At 41.6% G+C, this 13,281-nt stretch overlaps 1 protein-coding gene across 4 annotated transcripts in view; it reads left to right on the top strand.

Moving 5' to 3' along the window:
- The window catches only part of LOC132379342 (metal transporter CNNM4-like), a 115,912-nt gene extending 104,092 nt beyond the window's left edge, over positions 1-11,820 (top strand). For 3 of the 4 annotated variants that reach the window (XM_059947073.1, XM_059947071.1, XM_059947069.1), the window contains one exon: positions 11,681-11,820. In XM_059947073.1, coding sequence (XP_059803056.1) covers positions 11,681-11,760 — 80 coding nt within the window. In that variant the 3' untranslated portion in view covers positions 11,761-11,820. Of the gene's footprint in view, positions 1-10,580; positions 10,661-11,680 lie in introns of all 4 variants that reach the window. The other variant, XM_059947070.1, reaches the window with a different exon arrangement.
- Positions 11,821-13,281: the final 1,461 nt, after the last annotated feature.

The following is a 13,281-nucleotide window of genomic DNA, read 5'->3' as shown; positions in this document are numbered from 1 at the left end:
CCAATCTAGGAACTGGAGTCAGCAAAGTTTACAGTGACTATGGATTCCAGAGCAGCTCCCACAAGAGACTGATTCTGAACTCTTGGAAATGAGTGAAGCTGCCCTAGCCGTAAGTAGCTGTTACTAGTTAGTGTTGTCAGTGGACTAGCTGAAGGAGAGGGCACTTAGAGAACCTCAATCAGAACAGGAAATTTGATGCACTTCAAAATGAAACACACTGAATAGTTTAGAAATTGCTCCCCTGCAGATTCCTGATTTGCACCAGCTGTAAGCAAGGAGACTCCAGTTTACTGATGTAAGTGTATTTATTGCCTCCTCACCCCTGTTTTAGTTCTTTCTAACAACATTGATGACCTAGTTATCTTTGTGTTGAAGATGTTTTTTTTTAAATTTTCTTTTCAAATTTATTCCTCTGATTAAAGTTCAAGTTACATTTTTTGACTGAAGTGGAGTTCAGATTATTTCCAAGAGCAACGCACACAAAATTTGGAGGAACTCAGCAAGTCAGGCAACATCTGCAAAAGTCAACGTTTGGGCTGAGACCCTTCATCTGGACTCATTGGGAGGCTAGCTGACTTGTTGAGTTCCTCCAGCATTTTGCATATGTTGCTTAAAATTTCCACCATCTATCGAATCTCCTGTGTTTATATCTTTCCAGTATTCTCTCTTAGGGGATTCTTCTAGACCTCTGCTACATGCTTAAGTTAAATATCCACAAGGTAGAAAACAACCAGGAAGGATCCATTTCTCCATCACCTGTTACATTTTCTGTACAATTGTGTGACAGTTAACTACCGGCATCAAAGGGCATGGGGAAGGAGGCAGGGGAGTGGGGATGACTGGAAGAATTGGATCAGCCCATGATTGAATGGCGGAGTAGACTCGATGGGTCGAAATGACCTACTTCTGCTCCTATATCTTATGGTCTTAACTACTTGTTATTGATGTAGTTTCATAGCTGGATGTGACAGTCAGTTTGAATATAGGAATGTTTATTTATTTTTTTGAACACAATGAGATTTAGGAGCAGTTGATTTGCAATTCTGGTCACCAGGAAGGATGTGGAGGCCTTTAAAAGGGTGCAGAAGTGGTTTGCTGAGATGCTGCCTGAATTACAGGGCATGAGCTGGTTGGACAAACTTGGGTTGTTTTGTCTGTAGCATCAGAGGCTGAGGGGAGATTTGATAAAAGCTTATAAAATTACACAAGGCACAAGTAATGTAACAGCTAAAATCTTTACCCCAGGTAGAAATATCAAACTCTAGAGGACGTAGGTTTGAAGTGAGAGGGGAAAAGTTTAGCAAGTTTTCTTACACAAAGTGAAGTCAGTGCCAAGAACAGGCTGCCAGGGGTAGTGGTAGAAGCAGATGCAATGCAGGCATTGCAGAGGTTGTTAGACAGTCACATAAAAAAGCAGGGAAGAGGGGGATGTAGATCATTAACCGGCTTAAGAGATTTTGTTCAATTTGACATCGTGTTTGGTGCAGATATCGTGAGCCAAAAGAACGGTGCTATACTGTTCTATAACCATATAACCATATAACAATCACAGCACGGAAACAGGCCATCTTGGCCCTCCTAGTCCGTGCCGAACCCTTAATCTCACCTAGTCCCACCTACCCGCACTCAGCCCATAACCCTCCACTCCTTTCCTGTCCATATACCTATCCAATTTTACCTTAAATGACACAACTGAACTGGCCTCTACTACTTCTACAGGAAGCTCATTCCACACAGCTATCACTCTTTGAGTAAAGAAATACCCCCTCGTGTTTCCCTTAAACTTCTGCCCCCTAACTCTCAAATCATGTCCTCTAGTTTGAATCTCCCCTACTCTCAATGGAAACAGCCTGTTCATGTCAACTCTATCTATCCCTCTCAAAATTTTAAATACCTCGATCAAATCCCCCCTCAACCTTCTACGCTCCAATGAATAGAGACCTAACTTGTTCAACCTTTCTCTGTAACTTAATTGCTGAAACCCAGGTAACATTCTAGTAAATCGTCTCTGCACTCTCTCTAATTTATTGATATCGTTCCTATAATTCGGTGACCAGAACTGCACACAATATTCCAAATTTGGCCTTACCAATGCCTTGTACAACTTTAGCATTACATCCCAACTTCTGTACTCAGTGCTTTGATTTATAAAGGCCAGCGTTCCAAAAGCCCTCTTCACCACCCTATCTACATGAGACTCCACTTTCAGGGAACTATGCACAGTTATTCCTAGATCTCTCTGTTCCTCTGCATTCCTCAATGCCCTACCATTTACTCTATATGTCCTATTTGGATTATTCCTGCCAAAATGTAGAACCTCACACTTCTCAGCATTAAACTCCATCTGCCAACGTTCAGCCCATTCTTCTAACCGGCATAAATCTCCCTGCAAGCTTTGAAAATCCACCTCATTATCCACAACACCTCCTACCTTAGTATCATCGGCATACTTACTAATCCAATTTACCACCCCATCATCCAGATCACTTATGTATATTACAAACAACATTGGGCCCAAAACAGATCCCTGAGGCACCCCGCTAGTCACCGGCCTCCATCCCGATAAACAATTATCCACCACTACTCTCTGGCATCTCCCATCTAGCCACTGTTGAATCCATTTTATTACTCCAGCATTAATACCTAACGACTGAACCTTCTTAACCAACCTTCCATGTGGAACTTTGTCAAAGGCTTTGCTGAAGTCCATATAGACTACATCCACTGCCTTACCCTCGTCAACATTCCTCGTAACTTCTTCAAAAAATTCAATAAGGTTTGTCAAACATGACCTTCCACGCACAAATCCATGCTGGCTACTTCTAATCAGATCCCGTCTATCCAGATAATTATAAATACTATCTCTAAGAATACTTTCCATTAATTTACCCACCACTGACGTCAAACTGACAGATCTATAATTGCTAGGCTTCCTTCTAGAACCCTTTTTAAACAATGGAACCACATGAGCAATACGCCAATCCTCCGGCACAATCCCCGTTTCTAATGACATATTAAAGATCTCCGTCAGAGCTCCTGCTATTTCTACACAAACTTCCCTCAAGGTCCTGGGGAATATCCTGTCAGGACCCGGAGATTTATCCACTTTTAAATTTCTTACAAGCGCCAGTACCTCCACCTCTTTAATTGTCATAGGTTTCATAACTTCCTTACTTGTTTCCCACACCTTAGACAATTCAATATCCTTCTCCTTAGTGAGTACCGAAGAGAAGAAATCATTCAAAATCTCTCCCATCTCCTTCGGTTCCACACATAGCTGACCACTCTGATTCTCTAAGGGGCCAATTTTATCCCTCACTATCCTCTTGCTTTTAATATAACTGTAGAAACCTTTCGGATTTACTTTCACCTTATTTGCCAAACCAACCTCGTATCTTCTTTTAGCTTTTCTAATCTCTTTCTTAAGATTCTCGTTCTATGATATGTTCTATGATCTCTGCTCACTAATATCACTTAACTCATGAATGCTGCTTAGGTCAGTCAGTAACATAAAATGGGGTTGTGAGTCTTTTGTAACCACTTGGACAGGCAGACAGTGAGTTTAAAATGCCATCTACCATCCCACTGATATAAGACTATTCGATAGTCCCCTAGCTAGGATAAAATAGACTTGTACAATGTCCTGTGTATGTTACTTAAAATGGCCTCTTTGGTTTGTTACAAGTAGGAATGCTTCTTTGTCGGATAAGTGTTTCTCTCGCTGTTGTTTCACTTTAGAATGGCTGATATGGTAATTGTATTCATTTGTTAATCAATGGGGAATGTTATTGTGTCTTGTGATGCTGGGAACTTGGGGGAGGGGTTTTCGCGGGTTTTTGGTGGGAGGAGGAGGCCGAGGAAGACGCCGAGGAAGGTGGACGTGTGCTGGACTGCTCATAAGACCACCGGGGTGGTCCCAGGTGCGACGGCCGGATGGGTCGATTGGTTCGTTGATTGAGCTCCAACGAGTGCACTAAACAGACTGAACTTTGATAAGTTGGCGCCTTTTGTTTTTTTCGTTGTGTGTGTATATATATATTGTATTGCCTACTACTCTTTTAATTTTAGTAAACTCTTTAAAGTGTATTTCATAACGGTATTTGTTGTGGGTTTGATACTGTTGGCAGGCGCGAGGCATAAAACTCGATTCTCACAGCACCTGCGTGTACAGGAGGTGGGTTGGTGAGTGGCTGGATCTCCTCTTTCCCCTAGACCAGGGGTCGGCAACGTTTACCACTAAAAGAGCCAATATGGACCCATTTCCCACAGAAAAGAAAACACTGGGAGCCACAAAATGAAATAACACTGCATACAACGGGTTTTTTTTGCCTTTATGCTATGTATAAACAAACTATAATGTGTTGCATTTTTGAAATTGATGAACTCCTGCAGAGAAAACGAAATTACATTTCTGCATGCAACAAAAACATTTTGAACTCCGAAAAAAAGACGTTGGGTTGAAGGTTACTACATAGGTAGCCTACCTTGGATCGAAGAATTAAAAGAAAGCGCGCACTGGCGGGTGTCAGGCATTGGCAGTGGTGATGTATATTAATAGCGATAAAAAACACGTTGTAGCGGTGTAGCGCTACACGCAGCGCTAAAATAAAGACTGCAGTCAAAGGTAACTTTATTCGAACTAAACAGCCTTGCTTTTAAGCCTCCCTCAACCCAGCCCCCATGGACGCAGATGCTGCAAAAGACGCGTACTCACAAACCCCCGTAGGCTATCTCCCTTAGCCGGAATGCTGGCTAATTGTGAGGAAATGTGTCGCCACACTTAGATTGTACAAGATCACCATAATCTTCAAATTTAGAATTACATTTCAAAAGCTAACAAACTAACATAAAATACATTTTAATTAAATACTGACCAATTATTTCCCAAAGCCACAGGGAGCCGCAGCACAGAGGTGAAAGAGCCACAAATGGCTCGGGAGCCGCAGGTTGCCGACCCCCGCCCTAGACATATACCAGCCTGTTGGGTAAAGTGTTACAGACTCTTGAACTCACAATCTACCTCATCATAGCCTTTCACCTTATTGTCTGCCTGTACAGCACTTTCTCCATAACTGTGACACTTTTATTGCATTCTGTAGTTTTACTTTACTGCCTTAATGCACTGTTGTAATGAAATGATATTTATATATGGCATACAAGGTGAGTTTTTTTGCGGTATCTTGGTACAAGTGAAATTGATTAATTTAATTTAATTATTTATCAAATCAACTTATTTACCACCTTCTGCAATGAAAATAATCTTGGCGGGCTGAAAATACAAGCATGCCAATGGCTTCATACTGCTTACATTTAACCTAGGTATACAGGGCAATTATATGAGTGTTACTATGTTCAGAAGCCTAGTTGTATAGTTGAAGTTATATAAGATGATGTGAGACTAAATGCAGAGTATCGTGCGTAGTTCTAGTCACCTACCTACAGGAGGAAAGAGTATAGAGAAAATTTACAAGGATGTTACCAGGACTAAGTTATAGGGAAAGGTTGAATAGGTTAGGACTCCACTCGTTGGTGCGTAGGAGAATGGGGGAAATTTGTTGGAGGCATACAAAATTATGAAAGCTGACTTTTTCAGCTTAGGTTGGTTAAGACTGGAACCAGAGGTCATGGGTTAAGGTGAAAGATGAAATATTTAAGGGGAAGTGGAAGGAGGAATTCTTCACTCAGAAGAGTGTGGAACAAGCTGCCGGCAGAGGTGGTGGATGTGGGTTTGATGTAACATTTAAGAGAGGTTTGGATAAGTACATGGATGGGAGGGCTACGGTGCAGTTGCAAGTTGATGAGACTAGGCTTTGACATGGACTGGATGAGCCAAAGATACTGTTGCTCTGCTGTAGTGCTCTATAACTACAATTATGGCTAAAAACTGATCAGTACTTCAGGTATACATAAGTGATTCTGCAGATGCTGGAAATCTAGAGCAACACGCACAAAATGCCGGAGGATCTCAGCAGATCATGCAGCATCTATGGAAGTGAATAAACAGTCAACATATTGGGTCAGGACCCTTCATCAGGACATTTCTTTTTGGAAAAAATCATATATATTAGTACGAATGGGTAGTGAGGTAGAGATCCATCTCTACTAAAGCCTCCCTAGCCTCCACTAGCCCACAAGTGTAGCACATGCTTAGCCCCTGCTGATCAGGGTCACATGAAGCCATAGGTGCAAGTGATGGATGGTCACACGAGCAGTTGGTGCATATCACAAGTCCTGGTTATGCGGCCACTAACACCAGGCTTACAATCTCTGAATAATATTGATAAGGCTGGGGTCACCCATCTTATAAAGACACTGCCCAGAAGAAGACAATTGCAAACCACTTCTATATAATCATGAGACCATGATTACCCACATCATACGACATGGCACGTAATAATGAGGATGAACAACAGGGACTGTGACAAGGAACAGGTGCATCTGGTTCCAAGAGTTCATGCCCATCTGGTTCTGATGTTCATTAGTAGAGAAAACTGATTAGTGGAGCCATCAATAATGACCTATCATATTTGACAACTATTACTTCTCCTTCATGGGCAATCGCTCCCACTAGACTCATGGAAGAGTCTGCCCTTCCCCACATTAACCTCCCATCAGCTGCCCCAGTGAAGGTAAATCTCTGTCAAGCCTAAGAAGGAGGAAGAGGAGAGGCTGTTGTCAAATGTGGTAGTTGATTGTTGACTGCTACACCCGTCACTTATTGTTGCCCGTGTACATCAAAACAAGATGTATGACAGCTTTGGGAACCAGAGCCGCTTGTTCCTCGTCACACTCACTGCTAATCATTTCTCACATTACACAAGCATTTTCCCCACTGTCTGACACACTGACAGTTGTTGGGCTTGCTTTCTGAAACAGTAACACGCCTCTAATTACTCTGTATGTCCAGGCTAGATGTGGATCTATTAGCATGTTGGTAGTTTCAGTCCATTGAGATTACTTTGTACTAAAATATCTTCAGTGCAGACGGTGGATGACATTTTAAACTCACTGTCTGCTGAGCCAAGTCAATCCAATACATTGAACTGAATGAAGTTCTAATCTGTATTCATCACCTAACCAATGCCACTGAATAGAGGTCATTGCTCCTTATCCTGAATGGTATTTATAGCTGTCTGCATGATAGAAGATCTAACTGGACTTTGGTCATTACTTTTCCAGGAACTTGCCCACACACACGCTAGAATTAAGGAGATTGAGAGGGGATCTGATTGAAACATATAAGATTATTAAGGGACTGGACAAGATAGAGGCAGGAAATATGTTCCAGATGCTGGGAGAGTCCAGTACCAAGAGGGCATGGTTTGAGAATAAGGGGTAGGTGATTTAGGACAGAGTTAAGGAAGAACTTCTTCTCCCAGAGAGTTGTGGGGGTCTGGAATGCACTGCCTCGGAAGGTAGTGGAGGCCAATTCTCTGGATGCTTTCAAGAAGGAGCTAGATAGGTATCTTATGGATAGGGGAGTCAAGGGATATGGGGACAAGGCAGGAACCGGGAATTGATAGTAGTTGATCAGCCATGATCTCAAAATGGCGGTGAAGGCTCAAAGGGCTGAATGGTCTACTTCTGCACCTATTGTCTATTGTCTATTGTCACAGACCTTTGAACAGTAGTGTTCTTTGCAATATAGCCAATTATTCTGACCCTGAGAAGTCCCATACACAATAGATCATTGGGCAGCCAGTTAGCAGTAGCTTGGCATGGTATTGCTGCACTGTCTGGATTGAGATTGTATAGGACTGTGACCACATGGGTTTCCTCTGGGTAATTTGGTTTCCTCATACATTCCAAAGATGTACGGGTTAGGGTTAGTGACTTGTGAGCATGCTATGTTGGTGCCAGAAATATGGCCCCAGCACAATCCTCACTGATTTAATGCAAATGACACATTTCACTCTATGTGTTGATGTCTGGGCGATAAATTCATGAGGAAACAGGAATAGTGTTGACCACGTGATCTCTTGGGTCCCTCCTGTAATCACGGTGGATCTACTCTCAGACTCATTTTCCCACCGCCCCCAAATACCAGTTTCCCTCTCCCTGATCTTTCAGAAAGTTATCTGTCCCTTTAAATTTCTCCAGTGATTTAGACTTTCTCTACCATATGAGGTGAGGAATTTCACAGATTCACCACCCTTAATATTTATGTGTAGTTTTTCATAAATTCGATTGTATTTCATTATTTCCCTGCAAATGCTCACATGAAAATTAATCTCAGGGTAGTATATGGCGACATATACCTACTTAGATAATAAATTTATTTAATAAATTTACTTTTGACTGATCGTTAATGAGAAATTTCCACACTTCTCAGTTTTAAATGATTGCTGCTTAATTTCTATTTATGTCCACTTGTTTTGACACTCTGTCACTGGCAGATATATCTTGATGTCTACCCTACTCTACCCCCTTGGGATCTTGCAAGTTTCAATAACATTACATACTTATTACAGATGCCTCCCCGATTCTTTTAAAGTTATGCACCAGAACAACTAGATCTAGAACTAGAGTTATAAAGTAAATCAGTTCCATCACGAGCAGTGGCCTCCATAGTGTTCAGGGCAGCTTCAAGCAACGATGCCTCAAAAAGGCAATGTCCACTATCACCCAGGTCCTGCCCCCTTCTCATTGCTGCCATTAGGAAGGAGGTACAGAAGCCTAAAGACATACACCCAATGACTCAGGAACAGCTTCTTCCCCTCTGCCATCTGATTTCTGAATGGACATTGAACCCATGAACACTACCTCACTATTTTTATTTCTATTTTTGTACTACTTATTTAATTGAACCATTTAATATATATATGTGTGTGTGTTTGTGTTCTAGTGTATATATGTATACACACACACACACACACACACTGTAATTCATCACATTCTTTCTCTCTGTTATCTATTGCATGGTACTGCTGCCGCAAAGTCAACAAATTTCACAACATATGCCAGTGATATTTAACCTGATTCTGATTCCTCTATACTGACTTGCAATTCTTCACCATTTAGATAATGGACTGCCTTTTGATTCCTCACACTTTCCCGTATTAAAAAATATTTGCCAGGATTCTAGCCACTCATTCAGTCGACCTATATACTGCTACAGAGCTGAAATATCCTCATCACACAGAAACTTCCATTTATTTCTGTGTCGTCATTTATTTCCTCCCACATTTCAAAGTCATACAGATTAGGTTGTAAGATGTGGCATGCTACGTTGGTGCTGGAAGAATGGTGATAACTGTGGGCTGCCCCCAGACTCTAATAGTCATTGACGCAAATGACAAATTTCACTATATGTTTCAATATACATGTGATAAATAAAGCTAATATTTTTAAAACATTAATCTTTTTTGTAAGCATGGGAATGTCTGCGGATGCTGGAAATCCAAAGCAACACAATTGCTGGAGGAACTCAGCAAGTGAGGCAGCATCTGTGGAAATGAATAAACAGTCCCCCAGTTTTTTACTCTGGCTTCTTCCCCCTACCCTTCCAGTCTTGAAGAAGGTTTCAGCCCAAAATGTCAACCGTTTATTCATTTCCATAGACGCTGCCTAATTTACTGAGTTCCTCCAGTCTTTTGTGTGTGTTGTCAATCTTTATTGGGTTCCCTAACCAGCTTATTAATATAAATAAGATTAGCTTTATTTGTCATGTGTATGTAAATTTGTCATTTGCATCAAATCAAATCCGCAAGGATTGCGTCGGGGGCCACACTTCTAGCACTGCCGTAGCATGTCTGTAACTTACTAACCCGAACCTCTACATCTTTGGAATGCAGCAGGAAATCCACAGTCAAAGGGAGAACATACAAACTCCTATCAGATAATGGCAGCAATTAATGTACCACAGATAGATGATTGTCGATTGAGGGCCATTTACTGATCTGTGGAGTGTTTTACTAATTACATCCTTCCAGTGTGAAAAAGACCTGTTGACTTCACTTCTGTCTACCTATGCATGCTAATAGATTACCACTAATGATAATTAGTATTAGTGGAAGGGATATTGCTTAGCAAGGAAACCATGAAAGCTCCCTTATCTGAAAGCGTATTCCTGTTCAGTAGTACCAGACATACTGCATTTCAGCATGTTGTGCCCTGCCTCAGTAATTCATAACATCAGTGCCACTAGAGTGAAGTTCTGGGGCAGAGCACATCATGCTGAATTGAATGTGCAGAAGGGGTGAACCTCATGGCACTTTTTGTTTAAAGGGTGTGGTAGGAGTTGTTTTCAGAACATTCTGGGCACACTAAATTGGCACCAGAATAGAGCATACAAGGGGTGATTGATAAGTTTGTCGCCTAAGGTAAATAGAGTCAATTTTAGAAAACCTAGCGCATTTATTTTTCAACATAGTCCCCTCCTACATTTACACACTTAGTCCAGCGGTCGTGGAGCATACGGATCTTGGACCTCCAGAAAGTGTCCACAGCAATGGGTGATTGATAGGTTCGTGGGCTAAGGTAGAAAGTTATACAGCTCTTGATACATGCACGTGCAGTTCAACTCTTTGAATGATTACGCAGAAAGTTTGAAGTTAATAACTCATCTCCTTCTACCTTAGGCCACGAACTTATCAATCACCCGAGCTGTGGACTCTTCCTGGAAGTCCAAGATCCATATGCTGCACGACTGCTGGACTAAGTGTGTAAATGTAGGAGGGGACTGCTTTGAAAAATAAATGTGCAAGGTTTTCTAAAATTGACTCCTTCTACCTTAGGCCACAAACTTATCAATCACCCCTCGTAGAAGAGTACAGCACAGGAATCGGCCATTCGGCCTACATTGTTATGTCAAACCAGCTAAAGAGTAGATCAAAAACACCCAAATACTAATCCCTCCTACCTACACCATGGCCACATCCCTCCATCTTCCTATCCAAATGTCTCTTAAAAGCCTCCAATGTATTTGCTTCTACCACCATACCAGACAGTGCATTCCAGGCATCCACCACTCTGAGTAAAAAAAAACGTACTCCACACATTCCCTTTGAACCTCTCCCCTCTCACCTTCATGCCCTCTGGTATTAGACATTTCAACCCTGGGAAACAGAGACTCCCTGTCTATCTATGCCTCTCGTATTCTTATAAACCTCTATCAGATCTCTACTGCCACAGAGAAAACAACCCATTTATCCAGCCCCTCATGACAGCACATGCCCTCTAAACCAGGCAGCATCCTGGTAAATCTCTTTTGCACTCTCTCCAAAGCCTCAACATCCTTCCTATATTGAGGCAACCAGAATGTGTACCAACACTTGTGTGCTGCCCCAGTACATCCTTGGGTGTATCATTGTTAACACGAATGACACATTTCACTGTATGTTTCAATGTCTCACATAGTCTAGTGTAATTTTGTGTGTTGTTTCATGTAGCACCAGGCTCCTGGAGGAAGGTTGTTTCGTTTTTACTGTATTCTGTACCATCAGTTTATGGTCGAAATGACAATAAACTTGACTTGACTTAATAAATAAGTGAATCTGAATGTCATTGGAGTCTCAAGGGCTTAATATTCCACCCACCACAATGACATGAGAGTTTGTTCCCTCATTTAAACCACAACGTTTCAATCCAGGTTAGGAGGTCAGAAAATTGGCTAGAAAATTGATACTTGATCTTCAAAGTATGCATTCACTGAATAATTTGTATTTTTCTTTCTGTGAAGGTAGCAGAAAGAGGAGGCAATCTAGAGACAGTGAGAAGAGCTCTGAAGAGAACTTGAATGTATCTTGGCCAAAAGTCTGAGTGCCAGCTCCGTCACTGTTGCAAGACCAGAGCAGAAGAGCCGTATGAGTGCTGTAAGGAGCAGGATCTGCTGATTGTGAACCATTCCTCGCATCGAAACCCAAGTGATATGAAGTCATTGCCCAACAGTGGTGCAGAAGATGGAAGTGATCAGAACTGGGCCCAAGTGTCACAATGAGTTTCTTCCAATTGGTTCTGGTTCAGGTTCATTTATTAGTCACAGGTACTTGGAAACATACAGTGAAACGTGTCATTTGCATCAACAACCAACACAACCCAGGGACGTGCTGGCGGCAGCCCGCAAGTGTTGCCACACGTTCCAGTGTTAATATAGCATGTCCACAATGCTCAGCATTTCAATTGTGATCAATTTACCATTTCAATTGATATTTTTTGTTCAACATCTTTTTATTAATGATGCTTTGTTTCAACCACCTCTCAAAGGCTTTGTTTTTTTGAATTACATGATTTTAGCTTTTTAATGTGGGGGATTGTATGACATACTTATTTTCCCTTTATTCCTGTATTGGGATGTATCAAGCATCTTCTCCCTCTGGTTCAGAAGTGAAACAACTCTAAGGTTTCACCTGATAAAATGATCTCTTTGCTCAATGTAAACCAAGCATGTAACAGTCCTTATTACTGCAGGTTGAGTGTCGAGCTGATGGGGCATTTCTGCCCAACTAGTCCACGCCAAGTTGTGTTCTGCTTCATCCAATCAACCTGTGCCTGAACCATGGCCCTGCATACCCCTCCCATTCATGTACTTATCTAAATTTGTCTTAAATGTTGAAATTGGACCTGCATGCATCACTTCTGCTGGCAGTTCTTTCCTCACTCTCAACACCCTCTGAATGTAGAAGTTCCTCTCACATATATTTCACCTTTCACCCTTAACCCATAAGACATAGGAGCACAATTAGACCATCGTGACCATCGAGTCCGCTCTGCCATTTCATCATGGCTGATTTATTACCCCTCTCAACCCCATTCTCCTACCTTCACCCTATAACCTTTGACTCCCTGATTAATCAAGAACCTCTTGACCTCTGCCTTCAATATACCTAATGAACTGGCCTGCACAGCTCTCTGAAGCAATGAATTCCACAGATTCACCACTTTCTGGCTAAATAAATGTTTTCTAATCACTGTTCTAAATGGACAAGCTCAATTCTGAAGTTGTGCCCTCTGATCCTAGATTCGTCCACCATAGGAAACATCCTCTCTCTAGGCCTTTCAGTTTTTGATAGGTTTCAATTAAATCCTTAATTTTTCTAAACTCCAGTGAGTATAGGCCCAGAGCCGTCAAATGCTCTTCATTTATTAACCCTTTCATTCCTGGGATCATTCTTGTGAACCACCTCTAGGTCCTCTCCAATCTCAGCGCATCTTTTCTTAGATAAAAGGCCTAACAGTGTTCACAATACTCCAAGTGTGATCTGAGCAGTGCATTATAAAGCCTCAGCTTTACATCCTTGTTTTTGTATTTTAGTCCTCATGAAATGAATACTAACATTGCAT

Source organism: Hypanus sabinus, chromosome 22 (genome assembly GCF_030144855.1).
Source record: "Hypanus sabinus isolate sHypSab1 chromosome 22, sHypSab1.hap1, whole genome shotgun sequence".
NCBI classification, from domain to species: domain Eukaryota; kingdom Metazoa; phylum Chordata; class Chondrichthyes; order Myliobatiformes; family Dasyatidae; genus Hypanus; species Hypanus sabinus.
The sequence above is the reverse complement of the archived record's forward strand: the minus strand, read 5'-3'. Positions and strand labels throughout refer to the sequence as shown.